The sequence below is a fragment of the Mustela putorius genome, unplaced genomic scaffold (assembly GCF_011764305.1).
Source record: "Mustela putorius furo isolate JIRA1106 unplaced genomic scaffold, ASM1176430v1.1 tig00537291_pilon_pilon_pilon, whole genome shotgun sequence".
NCBI lineage: Eukaryota > Metazoa > Chordata > Mammalia > Carnivora > Mustelidae > Mustela > Mustela putorius.
In genome coordinates, this window is record NW_025422429.1 from 760033 (window position 1) to 784179 (window position 24147).

Sequence of the window (24147 nt, forward strand, 5' to 3'; positions counted from 1 at the left end):
TTTCTACATGCAGCCATGGTTTTAGGGGATCATGAAGTGTTTCTCATGCAGCACTTTTGGGTGCTGTGAGGGTGTACAGTCAAGATACATATCAGAGAGAAAACAGAGAGGCAACAACACCCCAGGAGTACTTCCCTGATGAAAATGTCCAGACACCTGAGAAAAAAGTAGATTATCTCAATCCAGTAAAACGGCATTCAAGTAGAAAATATTCAAGCATTAGAAGTCAGGTCTGCATTTCGTGAGTGAATTCAAAACAGAAAGTTTTCACACCGAAATGCCAATAATCTGTGCAAAGATCTTTGAGATAGACCCTTATCAAATTCTTTATTCAGAGGTGCATGCAAACTTGTCTCAGATTCTCTCCTCTGGAGTTGCAAAATTCACGAAAGTAGTACCGCCTCTAGAGTCGGTCGTGGAGCCGGAGAGCTAATGCAGAAACCAAGTGGGCTTTCCAATGATTGAGACATGGCAACCAAAAGTCACAGCTCCTGTTGATTCGTGGAATGGAGTCAATCTGCCGGCAGACATTTGTACTCACACACACCGATGCCGGTCATACCCACACCCTTCCCTTAGATACTAGAGTGTGTTCCTCATCTTCTGTCCTTTGCACACAACTTGTACACTTCATGTGACACTGAATTTACTTTGAACCATTTCTGTCTTCCCAACATCCTTGAGGTCAGAATCCTGAGACCCTCAGAACCTGCAAACATACTAGCTCTACAAATCTAACAAATGAAACACACACGCTATAAAAAGCCAAGCAATGTTCACAGTCCACAGCTGCTAAAACCCTAATTTTTCTTTCTTTCTTTTTTTTTTAATTTTTTATTTTTTATAAACATATATTTTTATCCCCAGGGGTACAGGTCTGTGAATTACCAGGTTTACACACTTCACAGCACTCACCAAAGCACATACCCTCCCCAATGTCCACATGAAAAAGTGCTCCATATCACTCGGCATCAGGGAAATACAAATCAAAACCACAATAAGATATCACCTCACACCAATCAGAATGGCTAATTTTTCTTTCTATCGACTTGTATCTGCTCAGGGCTGAGTTATACTACATTCTTTTTGCTTTTGGCCAAGGTTTATCTTTTCTTTTCATAGTTTGAAGTTTCCATTTTCAAGTTAGCTAGTACTGTCCTCCTGGATCATTTCTTGAATTCTCTCTGCTAGTTCACAAAGATGGGCTTTTCTGAGGCCTCTAAGTAAACTGTAATAAGCATCTTTCCTCCCGTGGAGTTGGTACCAATGACGCAGCAGTTGGACTTTTTGTTCTGCTGTGTCTTGGAGGTGATCATTCTTAATCTCATCTATCTTGGCTTCGTTGATCCCATTCTTCCGAACAAATTCTCTGACTTCAGTTATTCTCATTTGTTCAGCAATAATACTTATATATGTATTCAGGTCGACGTCTGAAAAATAGAAGGCGGTCTCTGAAGATTTGTTTTTCTAAATGAAATTCTAATTCTGAAAACTATGTTTATTTCTTTTCTAATAGTAGTAAGAATACTGGTTAAGTCCTAGAGATTGAAAGACTGGTCGGGGAAAATGAAAACAGAAACTGCCCCCCCCCATCAAGTTCTAACCCTAACCCCTCCTAGGTCACCAGTAATTTGCTCCATGACATGGGCAAGATCTATGACATAGCTCTATCTTCTTTTCTCGTCTATAAAATAAGAGGGTTGGAAAAGATCACCTCCAATGTTCTTCATGGATCTGATGATCCATGACCCACAAACCTAAAAGGCAGGCAAAGACTTTATGATCTTCTCTCTGACTCTCAGGAAAAGAGAAGCAGAACTGTAGAGAATCGTGGAAAATACCGGGGCCAGGAATATACCAGTAATAACCAAGTCTACAGATGAGTTTATTTGGTTTAGGAAAATCAATTTAAGCAGGGGAGTTCTACAATATATCTGTTTGTGAAGGAAAATTCTCTTAAGCCTCAGACTATAGTGTTTCATTGCTACCTGATTTATTCTTAATGAGGAGTATTAGTTATACATTCAAACACAGTCTGATACACCCTTGACAGTGAGCAGAGTGAGCTAGAAGCTCAAAGAACAGCAAGACCCCACGTGTCACTGAAATTAGCAACATTATTTTATTCTGAAATTGGTCTGTTAACTCCTAAGGAAGCCATCCCTGGGAAATACAATGATAGTAGACTTACCTGCGCAATTTATTGGCATCATTTCCTGGGGGGAGACCAAAAAATAGAGGGAAGGAGCAAGATAAATAAAAATATATTTGTGACCTTCTAAATGTAATTGTCAAATTCTCCCTTAAAACTGAAGGAAGTACAATCAGTAGCTTGATGTATAAAATTAGCTAAGTGACGTGATTAAGGATGCTTTTCCTATTCAGTTTTTTATTCTGCAAAATTCCAGCCTTGCCAGAAATTAAAGAACATTCACTTAGCTCTCTCATACTCTTTGTTAATTAATTCTCAGGCTGTTCGTGTTCCTATAAACGGGACACCAAATCTTCGTCCATTCTTGTCGCCCCTCTAACCCGTGCACATGCACTCACACGAAATGTAGGTCTTAAAGCAAGGAGCAAATAAAAAACCGAATTACTACTTTCTCCATTTTCTTAAGAAAGCAGATGTTTGTTTCGATACCTACAGTAGTTGAGGGTTTGGATTCCGGGTCTTCAGTCTTTTTATTCCGGTGCCTTCTCAACCACCCTGGAAAATCAAAGACATTTCTGTCAGACTTCAGTCTCAGCCTCACAGCAAGCCTGGGAGAACAAACTCTCACACGAAGAGAAGTGGGAGAAGGAAGGAGAAACTCAGTGAAAACTTCAAGTGACCAACACCCCAAGACAGCCTTGTCCTGAAATCCCACCCCACGAGGTCAAATCTTCTAGAGATATGTCCCATTGTAAGTGAGCCATCCAATGGTCACACGCTGGCCTAGCCTGAAGCTGGCTTTTGTCTTACCCTATGGTCACCACTACTCCCTGTCACCAGAATAGAACTGGGGGCAGTGGGTGGAGGGTGTGCCCGCAGCCGGACTCAGAAGCCCCAGGATATGGAAAGTTGGCACTGAAAGTTCAGAAATTCAAGGGCATACACCCACAAATCCCTACAGTATCCTCACTTGGTCTTCAGAAACAGTGATGGGTTGCAACAGAGAAGGAAAATTGGAAGCTTCCGAGTTACTAAGACTTGACACCCCTCTGTGTTTTTGGAGTGATTTCTGGGGATTTTTCATCATGGTTATGCTCCATTTAGGCTCACCTGTTGACTTTCCTAAGTAACCCTAGCATAAGCCCTATTGCCACAGTATTTGAAGTTAAGGTGGAGAAATAACAGTAAAAAGGCAAAAACCATGGAGTCTGACTGAACAAGGGCGAGGAGGTACAGAGAAGGCAAATTCAGCAAGTGTTCCCAGCAGTCTTTTCCAGGAAGATCCTTGCTTCTCGTGTTCTCTATGGGGCCATCTCTACGAGCCGGCAAGGATTCCTTCGGATCCCTGACTGGCTCCGCTGCTGCCGGAGTGAAAACCTACCCTTGTTCATATGGAGAATGGGAATATCCATTCTGAGCTCCAGAATGATTGCTCAAAAACAGTAGCCAAGGGATGATATCGTCTTGTTCTTATCAGCTCTCCGGGGTTCATTTAGTGGCGGGAATTTAGCAATATCACAGGGCCACCTCCCTAGGATGAGCTTTCTTATGGGGAGGAGACAGAGGGGAATTCTTGTGCATCACTACTTCCCAAGTTATTTCGATCTGCAGTTGTTTGAACAAAGTAAGAACTTACACCAACATATTAGCGCAACGATTAGAATCGGGATTAGGACACAAAACCACAGAAAGCTGGAGCTGGCTCCTGTGGGTAGAAACAGAACACTGAATGTGAAAATAAGTCCTCTTTAAGATTAAACAGAGTACTCTCAAAGAATCGAAAGGGATTGGCTTTTCTTCATATTTTACAGTAGGGATGAGAGAAAGGAGAATGTAATCATAAAAAAGGAATAATAACCTTCTTTACATTTGGTGTTGCTGGTTGGTGTGCAATTCTCAAGGACTCCATGTTCACACCTAAAAGAAAAAAAAAAAGAAAGAAAAGAAAACAAAAACTAACAGGGGCATCTGGGTGACTTAGTCGCTTAAGCGTTCAACTCTTGATTTCGGCTTAGGTCGTGACCTCAGGGACGTGGGATCGAGCCCCACATACGGCTCCCGTGCTCAGCGTGGAGTCTGCTTGAGATTCTCTCTCTCTGCCTGCGCCCCTTCCCCCACCACTTGGATGCGTGTGTATGTGTGTGTGTGTGTCTCACAAAATAAAAAAAGTCTTTAAGAAAACACAGAAGAAATTTAAAAAGCCGGACAGACTGACTCCTTGATCATCTGCAATGACACACTCTAAATCTAGGGCCATTTTATTCATCTTTGCATCTCTAGCAGACACCATCCCTCAAATACTGACAAATTAGCATCTAAAGCTGGTACAAATTCATAACATAATTTGGATGTTGGATGAAAAATATCCTAAAGAGTAACTATACTTTAAAATACCAAGAGTTGGGGCACCTGGGTGGCTTAGTCAGTTAAGCGTCTGCCTTCAGTTCTGGTCATGATCCTGGGGTCCTGGGATTGAGTCCCACACTGGGCTCTGTGCTCGGCAGAGAGCCTGCTTCTCCCTCTCCCTGAGCCCCTTCCCCTGCTTGTGCTTTCTCTCTCTCAATTAAATAAATAAAATCTTAACAAAAAAATACCAAGAGTTACAGGAAAGTAATCAAATATTGACAAATAGGAGAAAGGATGAAATAGACAAAGATTTAAAATTGGTAGTAAATTGTGGTCTTAAAATCATAAACTGCTATTTCAAAACAGTCCCACTGAACAATAAAATGACCGGACAACAGCCCTTGCCTGTGATGCTGCCTAAAAAGCCTACCCAGTCAGCCCTCAGAAGTTTCGCCTCTCACCAACAAGTGGTGATCAGGACCCTCGAGAGGAAAATCCTTGGGATTTCCTTCAGACGGTCAGATTGCCAGACTGAATGACAGCCTGGTTCAGCCCATTCCTTAACTCCGTGCCCTTGGGTGAGTCGCTTAACTACCCTGATCCTGTTTTCTCCTCAATAACAGGGAGATTACATTACAATACCAAGGAGGGTTATGGCAAGAAGAAAATTGAATTGAGATTATGAGGTATTTAGAACTACTATTACAGTTGACTCTTGACTCGTGGGGGTTGGGGCACTCATGCCCCCAATGCATAGCTGAATATCCTCGTATAAGTTTTTACTCCCTCAAAACTTAACTACTAACAGCCTGCTGTTGATCAGAAGACTGACTGATAACATAAACAATCGATTAACACATTTCGTATATTACATGCATTCTAGACTGTATTCTTTCAATGAAGTAAGCTAGAGAAAAGAAAATGTTACTTAAAAATCGCGAGGAAGAGGCACCTGGGTGGCTCAGTCAGAGAAGCATCTGACCCTTGATTTTGGCTTAGGTCACGATCTCAGGAAGATCGAGTCCTATGCTAGGCTCCGTGCTCCCTGCTTGGGAGTCTCTCTCCCTCTCATTCTGCCCTTACCTCCCCACCCTGCTCATGCTCTCTCTCTTTAAAAAAAAATAAATAAATAAAAACAATAAAATCCTAAGGAAGAGAAAATACATTTACAGTGCTGTACTGTACTTATAGGTGGAAAGAAATTGCATATAAGTGGACTGACATAGTTCAAACCCATGCTGTTGATGGGCCAAAGCATTATTATTTAAGTGCATCCGTCCCTCCCCTGCAGTCCCCACTTCTGCCGTCATCACGAGGCACTCTCAGCCATGGGAGGGCTAGAAGGGAAAGACTAGGTGAACTGCAGGTAATTTTAAATTTCTAGTCAATAGAAGACATAACCTGTCATGTCCCTACTTCTCAAGTCAACTAGGTGAACTCCTAAACATTTCCCGAGGCAAAATACAAGTTTAAGGAGAGGCACGTAACTATAATCCTAAATGTTTATATTGGTACCACACAATATCTTACAGAGCAAAAGCTACATTCCAGCACACACCACCTAGTCCATGCTTCACAGAAATGAGAAGTGAATACCATTTGCTTCCCCTGACGGAGGGATTGGATGCTCAGAGAGAGAGGTTCAGTGACCTGCTCAAAATCACCCAACTAATCAGAAGAAAAGTGAGATGTACCATCAGGTTTTCTAACTTTGAGTCCAAACCAAGCTCTTCTGTGTAACAGGCATGGCCCTTCGTGGTCTGGCCCTGGGTGCTTCTTGCTACCCTCCAGCTGGGTACTCTGCTCTCTGGAGTGGCCATCTGTCTTTCCGCAGATGCTCCTCTGCTACCTGAAATGTCCTGTCCATGTTGGCACACCTGGGAATGTTCTTTCTTTCCTGTCTCAAGACTCCCACCATGTGTCCTACCTTCACCCACCCCGTCGGGCAGGGCTGGAAGGTTCTCTGTAGAACTCGTAACAGCCTGACACATGTCTTTTCTGGTTCTTGTCCCCATAACCATTGCTTTTCTTGACTCTCTCTCTGCCTCTCGCCTGGGACCCTTGATGCCAGGAATGGGGCTTGCTTGTAACTTCAGCAGCGCGCAGTTTCAAGCACATAGGAGGTGTTCGATAAACGTTTGGAGACTGGACATCTAGTTATCTAGCAGCTCAGAGGCAAAGTAAGACTAGAACCCAAATTCTGGACTCTCGACCAGCGTTGCTTCCCCCTGGGAAGACGTGGTCTGTCCAGGTGTATCTAGCACCGTGATCAAAGAAAGATGAAAACTTACGTAGTGCATGGGGTACAATGTTCGCATCCAGAGATGTTACAAAAAAAGTTTGGTTTACATCTGCACTTGGTGTTCTGGCTCCGGGTACAGTTTCTCTCCACTTCCAGCCCTAGAAAACCAGTTTGCAGACCATTAATTCTCGCAGCTCGTGAGCAGGGGCTGCCTGAGGTTTTGAGATCTCCTGCTTCCATCAGCACACTTTTTGCAATGCGGGGAGCCTTCACATGCCAAATCAGAGATCCCAGCAGAGTTTTAAGTAGACAGACAGTCCAGCAGCCAACACAACCCCACTTCTGCTTAAAGAGTTCCCCTGTTCCTCTAGAGCCTGGCTGCTTAGGGCATGGCTGGTGGACCAGCAGCCTTAGCCTCAGTCGGAAGCCTATTAGAAATGCAGAATATCAGTGGCACCTTGTTGAAGCATCTGACATCGGCTGGGATCATGATCTTAGGGCTCTGGAATCAAGCCCTGCACTGGCCTTCCTGCTCAGTGGGGAGTATCTTTTCTTTCTCCCTCTGCACTCCCCCAACTCATGCCTGCTCTCTCTCTCAAATAAATGAACAAAATCTTAAAAAAAAAAAATGCAGAATATCAGACCCTACTCTGGACCTAGTCAGTCAGAGCAGAAAGAAAATTTCATGTCCAGACATTTCTTGATATCACATGACACTGGGAGTGTTTCTGTTACATTTGAATCTGGGCTCTCACAATAGAGGACCTGCATAAAAATTCAGGCCCCCAGTTGGAATGATCAGGAGAAAACCAACCTCCAAAGCAGGGGGAGGGGAAGCACCCCACCTACCACTTGGATTGCTCTGTCCTTGTATCAGAAGGCTTCTGAGCTCTTGCTGCCTATAACAAGGGCACCGATCATGGTGGGAAAAAAAAAAATCTCCGCCAATTTTGATTACAGCTGATGAACCCTATTCACCAGGTTCATATTCAGTCATCTTGGGAGAAATGCCTAGATTTGACCCAGAAATGTCTAGACTGGTGATGAGCACGGTTCCCTATCCTGCTTCGCTCCAGCCAGCTCCATCCAGTCCCTTCCTCCATGCCAACCCAGCCCAGAGTAGCCGAGAAAGTTGTCCCATTTCCGCCTGTATTATAAATGGCTCTATTTGGAGTACCACACCAGTATTTTGGATCGATTTTTAAGATGCTTACCATGCTCTCCATCACAAATTCGACATCTTCTGCATTTATCCAAAAAATGCTTCTCTTCCATGTACTCCTCCCCGTCCTGGCAGGGCACACATTTTGACTCGCCCCCCGCAGATCTGCAGTCACCCTCCTTCCGTGTGCCTGCCCCAGAAAAAAACACGGCAAGTGTTGGAACACGAGGAACACAAGCAACAGGCAACAGCATGGGAGATACGTGGGGATGGCAAAGAAATGGGAGTCAGGACAGTCAGACTAATGATAAAGAAATACAGTGGGAGAGAAGGCTGGTGTAGAAGTCATGTCGCCAGACAGAAAGTCTTCCAAGACAAAAGCTCAGAGAGTGACTCAAAGAATATGACTACAGACATCGGATGATTAGCAATAGGAATACATATCTTTTAAAGGGTTAGAACGACCAAATGTGTTGGTAAAAATGCGTCTAGCAACTTGGTTTGCAAGGAGGCAAGGGTTTGTATTCATTCCTCTTTCTATTCCTTTGCTTTTAAGGGGCAGAGCATGTTTTGATGGGAAGGTGTGAACATAAATGCCAACTTTTATCATCAGATGGTTTATTGTAATCCACACGATTGTAAATAATATTCACATTCACTTCACTAATCAAATAAAGCGAGGCACTGGATTGGTGTTCGTAAGCTGTAGGCAACAATGCTTTCTACTGAAAATTCATTGATTTAGAAAGGGTTTATTAAATGTCTAGTGTGTGTCAGGCATTTTCTAGGGCACAGAGATCCTATAGGAAGGAAGACAAAGCCTAGGTCTGCAAGGGCTTCAAGTTGCTGGGGAAGAAGCAGGTCATGCCCAGATCAGTGTATGATGTCAAACAGTGGTAAGTGCCTTGGGGAAACTGGATTAGGGCAAGGCGAGAGAGGACGAAGAAGAAAGAGACAGAAGATATGAAGGGAAATCAAAGAAGAAAGCCAGTCTCGTGGCTCTCATTATTTATGGTGTAACTAATTGAAAAGAATTGACCCGCACATGTGGGCATGGGCAAAAACAATTTACGCTCTCTCCTGGGTACATGACTTTCTTAACAACCTCGTTGCATTCTTTCCGAGAAAACAAAATATGACATAAGCAAGTGATGAAACTGAAACAGATGTGATACTGTAGTCAGCAAAGGTGATAGTGTGTCAAAAGCACAAAGTAAGTTGTGAAAACCCAGAACCAAATTCAAATACCGAACATCATTGAGCATGGGGGCTGTGTAACATTATAGTAGTGTTTAAGGACACCGAGCCAAAGTACAATTTTGGGGGCGCCTGGGTGGCTCAGTGGGTTAAGCTGCTGCCTTCGGCTGGGGTCATGATCTGAGGGTCCTGGGATCGAGTCCACATCAGGATCTCTGCTCAGCAGGGAGCCTGCTTCCCTCTCTCTCTCTCTGCCTGCCTCTCCGTCTACTTGTGATTTCTCTCTGTCAAATAAATAAATAAGATCTTTAAATATATAAATAAATAAATAAATAATAAAAACAAAGTACAATTTTGTTGGCTAGCCAGTGGTATTATACTGGTTTCTAAACGAACTGGCCCCCTTAATGAATTACTTTGCAGAACAAAGTCTAGCACAATGTCTATGAAATGAGAGTAAACAGGGTTTTCTCTCCTCCCAAGTGTGCTACGTCAATGTATCAAGTATTTATCAAAATATATGGTTATTTTCTTTTGCTTTTTAATTCCTTTTTAAAAAAATTATTATTAAAGAAAGAGTGAGCAGGGCAGGGGCAGAGAAGGAGAGAGAGAGAGTCTCAAGCAGACTCCCTGCTGAGCACAGAGCCCAAGGCAGGACTCGATCCCAAGATCCTGACTTGAGCCAAAATCACGAGTTCCCTCTCTCTGTCTGCCTGCCTCTCTGCCTACTTGTGATCTCTGGCTGTCAAATAAATAAATGAAATCTTAAAAAAAAAAAAAGAAAAGAAAAAGAAATCCCTTGCAGGGGGCACCTGGGGTGGCTCAGGCGATTAAGCATGTGACACTTGGTTTGGGCTCAGGTCATGATCTCAGGGTTGTAAGATGGAGCCCTGTTGTGGGCTCCCTGCTGGGCGTGGAGCCTGCTTGAGATTCTCTCTCTCCCTCCACCTGCTCTCCTTCTTTCTTTAAAAAAAAAAAAAAAAAAAAAAAAAATCCTTCAGGGAATTTCTACATTGAGACTTATGTCAGAAATATATGAGAAAATGTGACATAGCCGATGGAGATATTCAACTTTTGAACACTCCAAAATGTGCTTAACCTATCCCCCATCACTGAGTGTCACAATGGAACATCACGCATACAGTATTTTCCTTTGACTATTTTTAAAGACATTCTCCCCGTCAATTTATTACTACTTCAGGAGGCATGAACATTTCCAAGTTTCCAACCCACATATCGGAATTTCTTTCTTAAAAGACTGTAACAATTTACCTTCCAATTATAGTTTCAAAAGCAGACCCCCCGGGTTGAAAGCACTTCTTCTGGGGAAAATAAAACAAAGCAAAACAGAAGAAAAGCAAACAGACAAAAGTCCTTGACCGTCTGAAGGGCAAAGCATATTATCTTTGTTTGAATTTGCATTTTAAGGTTTTAAAAATAGGACAAAGGACCTCAAGTCCTAGGGCAGATAGATGATGCTTGGCAAGACATTAGAAGGCCAGAAAGCCATTGTCTATTCCCTTTTGGAGAAAGTAAATGCAAATAGGCTTAAGTATAAATGGGTTGGATTATAGGGAGATTTTCCATGAGGGTTATTAAAAGCTGGACAGGAGGCCAAAGGAGACTGGTAGAATCTTTATAAACAGGGTCTAAGCCTGTTCAGCTGTGGGAATGCTAGAAGCCTGCCATGCTCACCACCAAACCTATTACGGACAGTCCCTCCCGGCTCTGTTCATCCACAGCGACCCACGTGCTCCTTCCTTTCGTCTTCCTCTCGTACTTCACAACAAGGGAACCATCTCTATAGGAGACGGTAGTCAGCTCTACTCCACGTTGAAAAAAAGGTTTGCGCCATTGCATTTTGCAAAGCTTCTAATCGATCTGAAATGGGTTTGCATTTCAAAACTGTGGTGTTAAAAATTTGCTGGGTTCTGTCCATTGCTTTTCTAGCTCATCTAGTTTCAGCTGCAAAAATGCAAATGTATTTTGCAGGCTTCAGAGACCTTCTGATGGGAGGGAATGGCTAGACACGGCTCTCAAGGCGGGGGAGGTCCCTTGCTTTCAGAGCGTCCAATAAGCTTTAATACGCACAAAGGAGTCTTTTTTTTTTTTTCCCCTCCTCAAAAATGGAGTTTAAGAGAGAAATTCTCTCCCTTCAGGGGCACATGTCATTTGCAAATTCCATTTCCTCCTCTCCCCAACAAGCAGGGTAAAGCTGAACTCAGGTAGTCTCCAGAAAGTAATCTCCTGGTGGTTTTTTCTTCCCAGTAATGCTACAATGCGGGAGAAGCAAGCACTGTGAACCGTTCTCTCCATTATCACTGTTTGCTCCTCCTCATCCTGATTGTCAAGCTAATTGTGGGCTGTTGGGTGGAACATACCGGCAGGACATGGCTGACAGCAGACTCTCTTCTCACCATGCTGATCTTCCCAGCACCCGGTCTCCCTTATGGTAATGCTCTTACGAAATCTCAATGCCTTGGAGTTGACAGCAGTTGCTTGAGCACTGACAGCTTTAGGCCATGGTCCAGCAATGGAGGTAAATACCTGTTAAGGAAAAGCATGAGAAGAAAGTTACTGACTTCCTTCCCAATTAGACAACTTGGACCACAGGTGTAAGTTGCTCCAAGGGGCTATGTCTGAGGCTGCAGAGACTAAATGCATGGGATAGGGGGGCTCCATCCTTCTACTTGCACATCTCTGGAAAAGGGATGGTCCAAACTACTCTGGAAACAGCATCATGGATAGTGGGAGCCAGGGCTGTGGGCTCGAAAGCGAACCGTGGCTCTCACCTACCAGCCTTGTCGCTGTGGTTTGTAAAGTCACTTAAATTTTCTGTCTCTCCACTGTTTTATCTGTAAAGTGGAAATCATCTCCTCTTCATGGTTTGTTGTGCTCATTCAATGCACTGAAAGCTCTTAGCGTGATTTCTGGCACATAATAAATAGATGTCCAGTAAACAGTATCGTTATTAATTTATTAATTGCTATTATTGTTATCGTCATGAAGTTCTAGTGAGGAACAACATAGTCAAGTAGGAAAAAACCATGAAATTTCAAAACGATGGCAGCATGAATCCCAGCTCTACTGTCAGCTCGCTGACTTTAGGCAAATTATAGAACCAGGTGGCCTCATTGCCTGACCTGGAGGTGACGATGGCACTTTCTGTCTTGAAGATAAAAAGTGATAATTTCTCCCAAGCCTGGTTCTTAGTTTATAGCATGTTCTATTTCTTGTCTCTTTATACATAACCACACAATAAACAATTTTGATGAACTCCTGTCTGGTTCACCAACCATACAATGTATCTCATGGGATTTTCTTCACCTTTGCTCAGGGAAAAAAAAAAAAAAAAGAACTTCTTTTATTTATTTATTTTTTTAAAAGATTTTATTTGTTTATTTGACAGACAGAGATCACAAGTAGAGAGAGAGGCAGGCAGAGAGAGAGAGAGGGAAGCAGGCTCCCTGCTGAGCAGGGAGCCCGATGCAGAAATCGATCCCTGGACCCTGAGATCATGACCTGAGCGGAAGGCAGCGGCTTAACCCACAGAGCCACCCAGACGCCCAAAATGAACTTCTTTTAGTGGAGAACCAATCTTTAATCTATTTGGGCTTCCTTTCTTCTGAAGGTGAAAGTCTGTTGGTCTAAGTGATATTGTCTCAGAATTATCTCATGAGTTATAGACTGGAATTCTTTAGAAAAATGAGCCCTCCAAGATGTATGGAAGCATTTGGGGATAATCTTAAAAAAAAAAATCTCTCCCCAATTGGAAGAGACCAGTGAGTCTTGTTTGCAACGGATAATGGAAAACTGAACCCAAGCAACCCGACTGAGTAGAAGCAGTTCTTTCCTACTGTTAGCCGCCCCCACTGCTGTGAAGGGGGGTTCACAGGGAGATATCACGAGCTCTCCTCTTTAGATTCTGGTGTCTCACCAGAAATTGAAGAAACCAGTACAAGCTTAAATTCAGAAGCGATTGATAGGGATTGAGCAGGCCAAAAGTGACCAGTGAAAAGCACTGATAGTTGATGCCCAATCCTGTGTGTGAGTGTGTGTGTCCTATGGCCCTGGGGGGCCCTAGCCTCCTTCGTATTCTAATTCCATCCAGGATTCCTGAGACAATATCACAGGCAGGTCCACAATTCCTCTCTTAGCTGATAAGCGCTCAGGACAGCAGCACATTTCACATTTATGGGTCGTGACATGGATGCTATTTCTGGAAAACTCCACATATGTCAACTTTCTCAAGCCGTCTAAAGCAAATGTATGCCCTCCCTCATTTTGTTTTCGTTTTGAAGTTTCTCAGTGGGAATCAAGATCCACCATCCAAATTCCGTCCAGGATTTGAGGAATTCGAAGCGTGGGGCAGAATACTGCAAGTCAAGACCACCACTGGCCTCAAAGGGCAGACACCAGCACGCAGCTCGGCTGTGTCTGATCATGGCCGGGTCACAGAGCTGAATTTCTGGAAACGTTTCTTACTTAGTTCAGCATCAAAAACTGTCTTCAAGTAGGAAAAAGAAAGCTGGTTCAAAGAGCATGTGGGAGCTGCTGCCCAAGATGAGGCCAGCACTGCTCCAAAGAGCTTGTATTTGCTTTTTAATCATTGCATTAACTCAAGTTTGCAATATGCAAAGATTAAACCAAACCGTCCAGGCAGTAACTGCGTTTTGACTGTGACAAGGCAGGAAACCCACAAAGGGCAAAATGATCTGACTGCTCAGAGAACTTATTTTCAGAAGAGCTGAAAAGGCCAGAAAATGGATAAAGTGAATGCCCTGGAAAATGTGAATTAACTAAGTCACGTGATCACCAAATGGGAAACAAATGAGGAATAAGAAGTTTTATATCTCCATCATCCTAAAGATGAAAAAAGTCAGAGAAACCTAGATTGTTTATTCTGCTGGGAATATTAATGAATTGAATGAATACTTTGTTGGGCACCTACTAGGTGCCAGACACGTAGCTGGAAACATCCCAGTGAACAGATTAAAAACTCTGCTCTCATAGGGTTTATATGTTAGTGAGGTATGTTAGGGTTCTCCAGAGACCAAAAGCAAGTCCCAAATCTGATCCGGTAGGCCACCAGGCTGGAAAGTCACAGAGAATCGCAGTTCAAGTCCAAAGGTGATCTGGAGGCAGAACTTCCTCTTCCTCAGGGGACCACAGTCTCTATGCTGTTAGGCCATCGACCGACTGGATGAAACCCACCCGCATTGGGAAGGGGATCTGCTTTACTCAGAGTCTACCACCTGAAATGTCAACTCGTCAAAAAACGACAGTGGCAGAAAACAAAACCAAAACCAAAAAACACCTTCACAAAACATCCAGGGTAAGGTTGGAGTGGACGTCCGAACTCACGTCTGAGTCACAAGGACACGAGAAATGAAGCATCACATGCAGGGAGATGAATCACCAGAGAAACAGGGCCTCTGCCAGGGAGGGATTCGTGCTGTGTAAAGCAATGAAGCAAGCTTGGGGGGCATGGAGAGTTTGAAGGGTGGGGTAGGGCTGTGTTAGAAAGCGTGGTCCGGGAAGGCCATGGAGTGAGAGGGTGTGTGCTCACTGTGGTGAATGAAATGTGGGTAAGAGCTGGCTTTCAGGAAAGAGCTGTCCTGGTGGGTCATACCCAGAGGAACTCGGCCTGATCAAGATGAGGGACAGCCTCACGTCCTCAGCAAAACCATCGTTAGCAACTAGGTGTGAAGATAAATAAAGATCTCGGTCTCCTGAGCCACACAAGTCATCAGGCTTTTGCCGATGGAAGTCATGGCGGGATTATATGGCAAACCTTTACCCCTAGATGCCGCAGTCTCGTGGACTCCTGGAATGTCAGAGCAAGGGGACCATACGCACCTGTTCAGTGGCAAGACAGATTTCAGAAAATGGACTGTCTTAGGTCTTTCGTTATCTACAGGAAGTTCATGTTTTCTGCAAATCTAGAAAATGCGCCTCTCTCTCTCTCCTGACTCATCCATGAAAATGTGAAGTGAGGGGCACCTGGGAGGCTCAGTGGGTTAAAGCCTCTGCCTTCGGCTCAGGTCATGATCCCAGGGTCCTGGGATTGAGCCCTGCATCGCATTGGGCTCTCTGCTCAGCGGGGAGCCTGTTTCCCCGCCCCCCTCTGCCTGCCTCTCTGCCTACTTGTGACCTCTGTCTGTCAAACAAGTAAATAAAATCTTAAAAAAAAAAAAAAGAAGAAGAAGAAGAAGAAGAAAGAAAGAAAATAAATGTGAAGTGAGAGCTCCAGTCCCTGGAGGGCGGTTTTCCCTTTCCCCCAGGACCTATGACAGGCCTGTTAACAAAATTTCTTAATATATGTCTTCTCGTGGTAGTTTCAAGAAGCCTCTGCATGAGGAATTCTTACTGTCTTATTTTACAGTTGAGGAAACTGAGCACAGAGTATGGGAAACGACCTGTCCAATAATCCACAGTGAGGAGAGGCCGGGGGAAAGCCGGCACCTCTGACCCAGACCTGGCCTCTGTTTTAGGTTTGTAAATCAGCTTCCTAATTATTTCTACTCCATTTAGGGGCACCAACAACTCAATTTGTTTTCAGAAAGATAACTGTTGACAAAATGCCCAAGTTTTAATTATACAAAGAACCTTCAGGAGCGCCTGGCTGGCTCAGTCGGTTAAGTGTTTGACTTCCGCTCAGGTCATGATCCCAGGGTCCTGGGGTCAAGCCCCATGTTGGGCTCTCTGCTCAGCAGGAAGCCTGCTTCTCCCTCTCCTTCTGCCTGCTTCTCCCCCTGCTTGTGCTCTCTCTCTCTCTATGTCAAGTAAATAAGTAAAATGTCTTTAAAAAAAAAAATCTTCAAAACAAATGCATATTTTGGATTGGGGAGGGGGTCCAGCAGGAACTCTCTGAGAACCAGAAGACAGTCTCAGTGTAAGAAGGCTGTAGCAGGGCCCCTCAAGGCTGGGGTTCTGGCTGGCATGGGAGAGAGGCAGAGAGTTTGCACCCCTGGTCTGCAGCTGGGAAAGAAGTGGGGTTTACACTTCCTTTCCTCAGGGAAGGAACTTAGAAACTCGGGGTGCTGAGTTTCTAAGAATGGCCACGACGCCCACTGAGACAGCAGTCTCTTGCGGGAGTGGGGGTCCGAAATGTACAAATAGAAACCCTAAGTCTTCCTAGACTAGAATCTTGGCACTGACTCCCTTTGAAACTCAGTGACGGGCCTACAGGACACTCAATACAAGAAATGAAGCCGGCAAAGCCAGACCCAGAAATTGAAGACCGCCTCCCACCCCGTACCTCACCCTGAGTTGACGAGCTGTCTACCCATTGCCTGGACTCACACCACTGGAGATCTCACACGACAGTTTCAAATACAGTAACATCTCAGTGCCTGAATTAAGCGAACTGTTGGAAGAAATTGAGAATACCTTCGGATTACAAGAATCGATAGGCCTGAGAGATGAGCTAAGATTTGAAAAGGAAGTTTAAAAAAAAAAAAAATCACTTTTTTTTTCCTGTTCTTAGTGAAGCTCGAAGCAAACAGGAAAATAATTTTTTAAAAGCAGCAAGTTAAAAAAAAAAAAAAAAGAAGATACGAGGCAATGAAAAATGCAAGAATGGCAAGAATGACTAACAGATGCCTGAAGAGTCAGTGAATTATTTCAAGATCAAGCTCTGTCCTCTGCTGCTGAGGACATTAATGGCCCAAGAAATGACACTCAGCTGACTAACTCTGCTTGCTTGCTGTTCGGACGCTCAGTTATTTAGAACACATGAGAAGAAAGAAATTCTAAAAAGGCCATTTCCAACTATGAAAGACATCTCTTGTATATTGGTGTAAGATCTAAGGAAATAGTAGCGACCTTCTGTAGTAGGTCCATCATTGAAACACTGAAATACAGAGAAATTTTTTAAAAATTTCTACATGAAAGAGATGAGTGAAGAGTCTATTCCTCCTTATTTTTTCAAAACATGTAAGTAAAAATACGCATGAGAAGCTTATGCCTGGAGTGTCTTCTTTCTTTCTCAAGGCCAGTTTCTGGGGAGACCAGGAGAGAAAGAGAGAGCTGAGGCAGTGGGCATAAGGGACTGGCTAGACCTCTGAGTTATCAAGCAATACATAAAAGAAAACGTGGGAATCTAGAAAATTCTACCTGGGATTAGATTTTGAGTTTAGTGCTAGAGTGAGAAAAATAGTCTTCAAAACTGTGGTAGACCTCAGAATCATGGGGTGATGCATTAAAAAAAAAAAAATAGTGTAGGTCCCACCGCAGACATGGAATCAGGGTCTCTGAGATCATCTTCAGCAAGTTCCCAATTCTGGAGATGCTCAACACAACTGGAGACAACCGAGCTCCAGGAAGATCTGAGGGCACCAGACCACTGTATTTACATGTGAGAAGCCGAAGAGGTTAACAGACCAACAGCCTCTGGGGTCCGCACTTGCAAATCAGAAGTTGACTTCTCATGGAGAAGTAATGAACCTTCCCAAAAATTGGCCTGAAGGAAGAGAAGTCCTCTTTGGTGGAGGAAACAGATAATGGGAGGGCCCCCAAGTCCTAAACTAGAGCCTAGAGTCCTTAACTGCCCCGGAAGGACCAAAGAAGTAGCACAGGAATGAGGTGTCCACATGTCATAGGCAATAAGGGAGGACAGCTTTGTGGAAATGGAGAGAGCCACCTGGACCAAAGGGCAGGGAAGTGGGGGCCATGTGGCCAGTGGTCCTAGGTTTTCCATTTTTCAAGAGAAACCAAAATCCTCCAACATTTAGGTGGCAACCAATATTAAAAATAGTATTACATATATATATATATATATATATATATATATATATATATATATATTTACTGTATGTGTCAATACCATGCAGGCTAAAAATGAAACAAAAAACCTACAGTCTGGGGCAGTGTCTGCTCAGTGTTTGAAATCAGGCCTAAATCTGTTAAGACACCCATCCGAAAAACAGTCTACTTTGGCCAAGGATTCTCTTGTGAGGATGGCTAAAAACCAAAGCTCAGTCATCAGCAAGGGGCAAATGCTCTGAGTATGTATTTTCTCTCTCTTCCAAGACCTCTGCCCTCCAAAATCAAGTTTCGATGTTTCTCACATCTTGTATTTTTATGGCCTCCCAGAACACAGATGTGAGTACATCTGGACTCTTGCACGACTTGACCAAAGGACAGTCTGTCACTAATGACTCCATGACCAAGTTTATTCTTCACTAGTCTGCCCAGTTTGCAGCTTAACAAAACCTCCAGTAGGCTCGCCAGCCTCTCTGGGCTGAGGGCATCTGCTTGGGGAGCTGCAGTCAGATCTGCTAATTTATAAGGCTGGCCTTGCTCAAAATGCCTAAATCCACAGTAAGTTCATTATCATCCTTACACTTTGTGGAACTCGGGCCAGTGGTCCAACATAGACCGCTGTTTCTAAACACCCACGATGGGAGTGGCTTGGTTGCACCGAAGTCCATACCAAAACAAGAAGAGAGCAGAGATCAAAGGGGAGAATCAGCTCATTTCCTTCTGGTGAAGGTGGAGCTTTCACTCCAATGATCAGTTCCTTTCTAATTGGAGCTTTACTACTGATATCTCATATCAAAGAAAATAGAGGTTGGCTAGTAGATTCAATTATTTGTTCCTGTTTAAGACTGAGTTCAAGAGAAATAATTGGTGGTAGGAATACAGCTGCTTAAGAAGCTAAAGGTGCAGGGTGCCTGGGTGGCTCAGGGGGTTATGCCTCTGCCTTTGGCTCAGGTCATGATCTCAAGGTCCTGGAATCGAGCCCCGCATTGGGCTCTCTGCTCAGCAGGGAGCCTGCTTCCTCCTCTCTCTCCCCCTCTGCCTGCTTCTGTGCCTACTTGTGATCTCTCTCTGTCAAATAAATAAATAAAATCTCTAAAAAAAAAAAAAAAAAAAACCAAAAAACAAACAAAAGAAGCTGAAGTTTCTTTATTTCTCCTTTTAAAGCAAAAAGGAAATGAAAAGGACTTTCTAGGTAATTAAATGTTGTTTTCCTGCTTTTGTGAATAGAAACACCTAGATAGCAAAAAGAATACAAACTATGGACTGAGATACTAACAATGGTTCTACAAATAGCTTTTTTTTTGTTTTGTAATAAGATATATGTAGGCAGATTCCTGTACAATTAGAAATGGTTTCTTTAAAATAATAGATTACCAGGCACCTGGGTGACTCAGTGGGTTAAGGCCTCTGCCTTCGGCTCAGGTCATGACCCCAGGGTCCTGGGATCAAGCCCCACATCGGGCTCTCTGCTCAGTGGGAAGCCTGCTTCCCCCTCTCTCTCTCTGCCTGCTTGTGAGCTCTGTCCTTCAAGTAAATAAATAAAATCTTAATAAAATAATAGATTACTAAGAAAAGAAATAAAATAATAAATGATAAGAATAATAGAAATTCTAGTTCATTGAATAAATACCCTCCCTGTAAATGCATCCAATAAAAATTGTGTCCCAAAGAAGTGACAGAAAGCAGACTACAAACAGCATTGAACAAACATGCAATTGCGTACAGGTATAGACAAAACTAAGAGGCCACAAAACAAGCAAAAATGCTTGTTTTAAGTGACAAAATAAGGAAGGACTTTACTTTTTTCAATCATTTTTTATTTCACATCATCTAGTCCGTTTCTCTCTACCTATCTCTTTAAAGAGAAGAAAGAGATTCACTGTCCTAAATTTGGTTTCGACTTGCTTTTTATTTCTGGATCCATTATTTAAGTGTGCCCTTTTATTATTCTTCATCCTAAGGTAATAGTCTTCAGTACCTATTACAAAACATGTGCTCAGTGAGGGACTTTTGGGACCCAAGAGAATTTACCAAGAGGCACTTTGCTCACTAGGGGTTTTCAAGTGGGGGATTTCCTTATTCAGGTTTTTAAACATCTCTTAAACCATTGGCTATTTTTCTGCTTGTGGTATTAGAGTCACCTGGTTTTCCTTTAGCATTCTAGAACCCTTCAGAGGGATTCCTTTCCATTGCAAGAGCTATTTACAAGTAAATTACTTGCCTGGTGTCCCAGAGTCTTACATCCAAATCCTGAGGCCCGTTGCCTCTCTCTCACTTTTTCATCCCTCCCCCTCTAAACTTAGGGCAAGAAATAAAACCTCTTTTTCTAAATTAAACTCTAATTTTGCCACTAGGGGTGGTAACTGCATGTCAGAGATGGACAAGAGGAGGTTTCCTACAGTCTCACAGTGGCTCTGCGGGGCTCCGTGTGTCAATTTCATTTCTGCCTCCCCATCTTGCCATTGCTTATAAATTGGCATTTTTCCCTCCAGGTTATCATTGTTTTAAATTACATTTCGTATTTTTGTTTCATTCTAAAAACTTTTCAAGTCTTTTGTGATATAAGTAAAACTCATTTTAAGAAAAAAAAAAAAAAACCCATTTCACGTTTCTGACTCCGGTTTAAGGAAAATGATTAAATTAGAAATAAACTATTCTTTATTTTTCCATTGAAATTTTTCCAGAGAATTCTTTATAAATACACTGGTTTCTTTTCAAATGCCCTCTCCTTTCCCTTGACCGTAGTTTGAAGACAACTGTTCTAAGAAATGTAGAAGAAATTGAGTATGTAGAACTGACTGCCTCACCACAGACCTCATCGATACAAATAAAATCCTATCAGAGCCATGTGCTAGAAAGGAAGGAAGGAAGGAAGAAAGAGGAAGGAAGGAAGCAATGCCTACAGCTATTTCTTATACAAACGTCTATATTAGGCCTGACTCGTTTTCAAAGTCTCCTTCGACATCTGTGAATTGCTTGGGGATTTCAAACTTATTTCTTGTAGGCATCATAGACACAACAGCTAGAAACTAGAGGAGAGGAAAAAGGACCGCCCCGGGGGCAGGAAGAAGAGAACCACAAAGAGAAGAGAGGATAGGCAGCAACAGTGACAAGGGCACCAGGGCAACAAAGAGGACAAGAGAGAATGAGGCAGCTCCTTTCCATCTACTCATAGCCCATTCATGTGGTCAAACAAAATCCGCTTCTGTGTTCCATGTAATTAGCAATCCCACCCACACTTGAATCTTCTTGCTACTACTAAGTAAGCACTGCTAAGTGCAAAGGCACAGAAGCACGAGTTTGCGGGAGACACACCAGATGACACGACAGACAGCCTGGAACTTTCTTTAAGAATACAGGTGTGCTATTGGGCAAGTGGCGGATGCAAGGCAAGATTCTGTGTAACCAAACTGAAGAGTCATGTTTAGAGGGGCAAAATGGAATATACATTATAAAATATAGACAGTTGTTATCTAAGGGACAGGGTTATGTCAGATTTTTTCAGAATTATTTGTCTGCATTTATAAATTTTATTTAATCAATCTTAAATTTCTTAATCTCCTAGGCCATATGTTATATGTAAACATAATACACAAATATTTATTATAGATGTTATAATAAGTGTATATAATAAATATATACACACGTGTGTATGCATTGCTTCAGAGAAACAAAGTGTCCTTCGTGCTTTAAATACACTCTCTGGCAAAAATGCTAGGTTAAACAAGTGTAACTCCCTCTGGGCTTTGATAATTTTGCTGCACTTACTAGTACTGCTGTCCCAAGAACTAAGAGAGATTTTCCAAAGCAACCAACACTGCAATAATGCAGTGGTTACCGGCAGGAAAAAAAAGCATGGTCAGAGCAATACAAATAGTACGATTTTGAATATTAAGTTTTCTCTAAGAGTTTCTAAAGGAACCCAAATATTGCACATTACTTCCAAAAGAGCCAGTGAGGTTTTGTTTTGTTTTTCTCCCCCAATCATAAGATGGTTCCAGACACTGCCTTTTTCCTTTCAACTTTTGGTGTAGTCTGGAAACCAGGTGCCACCAACAAACTGGCCTGGACTTTGGCCAAGTCCCAGCTCTGCCACTTACAGTAGCTGTATGACCTTGACTCATCTACTGGGGCTTTCTGGCCTCCATTTAGCTATCTGTGAAATGGAAGTGAAGAAGACATCTCCTTCACCCTGTGGCTGCTGTGACATCTGCCTGACGTGGCATTGATACACCGTCCCATCATGGCGCTCGGAACTTGGGGTCAGTCCCAATAAAATGAAAATCCTGGGACTTTCGGGGATTTTGGCTCGCCGCAGATGACCTGAGTCTCTTGGATTGGCCACCAAGCCGGCAGCCCTGCGCTAGGGACTCTCCCAAAGTGAGGGCTGCGGCCCAGGCTTCCAAGTTAAGTGCAGGCGCGCGGGGGCGTGCGCGCCGGGAGCAGGTACCACCGCTCCAGCCGCGGGGTCCGGATTCCCCCGCGTCCTGGGAACAGAAGCCACCAAGGGGGTGCAAGCGAGGAAGACTGCAAGAAGAAAAGGAAGGGCGAGGACAGGACGGGACCGGACGGGAGGGGAGGGGAGGGGAGGGGAGGGGAGAAGCGAGAAGAGGAGAGGAGGAGAAGAGAAGAGACAAACCTGAGACCGTGACTTACAGTCTTAAGGAGAAGTATTCCCGGAAGGGAAACAAGAACAAGTTTCTTTTTCTGAGTGGTGGTAAGAAGGTAAACAAGCCTCCAGGGACGCAGTCAGCCCCCGCATAACTTTTTCGAGAAAGAAAGGGTTTGGCCTCAAGCCTCAAGTTTTCCCCCACCGAGCGGGGGCCGCTTTCTTCCCTAGATCTGAGAGCGAGGGCAAAGTGTGCGCTGCGGAGCGGCCGCGGAGCGCGCGGGCTGGGTCCCCGCGGGGTTCGGTGCACCCCCTTCCCGCCCCCGGCCGCGGACACCCACCGCCCCGGGGCCGCCGGGCGGCCGGACACGCCGCTCGGCTCCCAAAGACCCCCTCCTCTCCCGGCCCGGTCCGCGCCCCGCACAGCGGTCCCCGGGGAGGGGCGTCGGGAGGGAGCGGCTCTCTGACTCCGCGGGCCGGGAGAAGCCGCGCAGACCGGGGCCGGCCCGCCGCCCGCCCGCCGCCCCAGGCGCGGCGCCAGCCCGCGCCTAGCGGGCGCCGACTCACCAGACACGGGACGACCCAGGTTCCCCACATGACTGCGGAGCGCTCTGCCGGAGGGAGAGCGTCTGCGAACGCCGCCTGCCACCTGCCCCGGGAGGAGCGACAGCCGCGTGGCCCCTTCCCGAGACCCGCCGGCCTGGGAGTGAGCTCCCCGCGCGGCCCGCCCCGGCCTCTCTTCCCGCTCCCCGGAAGTCTCTGGGCACCTGCGCGGGCTCCGCGGGTGGGCCCCGGGGCCGGGACGCTGGGGGAAGCCCGGCCGGGGAGCGCCCGGGGCGGGGGGAGCGGCGGAAGGTGCGCCCTGGGACGGCGCAGAAGGGCTCGGGGCCGGAGAACAGGGGTGGGCGGGGGGGGGGGGAGCGGCCAGGCTTCGTTGCACAAACGGGCATTCCCCGTGCGGAGGCGTTTCCGCGGGCTGCTGGCAGGCGGGGTTCAGGTGAGGACCCCGGGAGCAGCTGGCTGACCTTCGGACACCCTGGAACCATTGCGGGACGCCCTCCAGCCGGCGCCTGGGCCGCTCGCTGGGAACGTCGCGGGAAGACCTGCCCCGCTGAGCTCGCGAGCTGTGGCTGCGCCCGGAGGCTCGCGAGAGCCCCGAACCCCTGTTCCAAGTGACGTTCATCCAAGAAAAGGTTCAGATACGGCGCTCAGGGGATTCAGAAGAGGGGGGATCCCTTCACCTGTATCACTCAAGAGGGGGACAAAGCTAACCAACTAGTTAGGACCCATCCCGCAGCTCCAGCCCCTCGAAATGTTCACGATGACTCCTCCTCCCTTGTTATTCATTATTTCCTGGCCAATTTTCGTATTTAAAAAAGTTGTAATTCTTTGGTACTTGGGTTAAGGCAAGCTCAATAGCTCAAAGCCGCTATTGTTTTGGAAAAATAGACCTATGGGTTCAGATGGTTTTGCAAGAATTTTGCAGAAGGGAAGTGTGTATAATGAAACCGCTAGAGTGTGATTCTGAAAGCAGTTTCCAGGCCAGGCAAGAGTGAAGTACTCAGTATTTCTTGACAACCTTACTCAAGTTCTGAGCCTCAGTCTGCTGCCTCTCTTCCCTCTTCCTTCAGATTGGGGTCATCCCATCAGGAACACTCGATGCCTCCTCCCTT

The 24147-nt window shown here is 44.9% G+C and overlaps 1 protein-coding gene across 1 annotated transcript; it reads right to left on the bottom strand.

Moving 5' to 3' along the window:
• Positions 1-918: 918 nt before the first annotated feature.
• Positions 919-23365, bottom strand: FAS (Fas cell surface death receptor). Its single transcript, XM_045073846.1, has 9 exons — positions 23042-23365; positions 11481-11646; positions 7955-8092; positions 6790-6898; positions 4011-4069; positions 3789-3857; positions 2646-2707; positions 2192-2216; positions 919-1430 (listed from the first exon to the last, which is right to left on the bottom strand). Exons 1-9 carry the CDS (start codon positions 23069-23071, stop codon positions 1144-1146), a joined length of 945 nt encoding a protein of 314 aa, XP_044929781.1. The 5' UTR covers positions 23072-23365; the 3' UTR covers positions 919-1143.
• Positions 23366-24147: the final 782 nt, after the last annotated feature.

Coding starts and splice junctions, on each gene's coding strand:
- FAS (XM_045073846.1), bottom strand. CDS start 23,071: ATGTGGGGAACCTGGGTCGTCCCGTGTCTG. Junction 2,708..3,788: donor CGTTGCGCTAATATGTTGGT/GTAAGTTCTTAC, acceptor TTGATTTTCCAG/GGTGGTTGAGAAGGCACCGG. Junction 2,217..2,645: donor AATCCAAACCCTCAACTACT/GTAGGTATCGAA, acceptor GTCTCCCCCCAG/GAAATGATGCCAATAAATTG.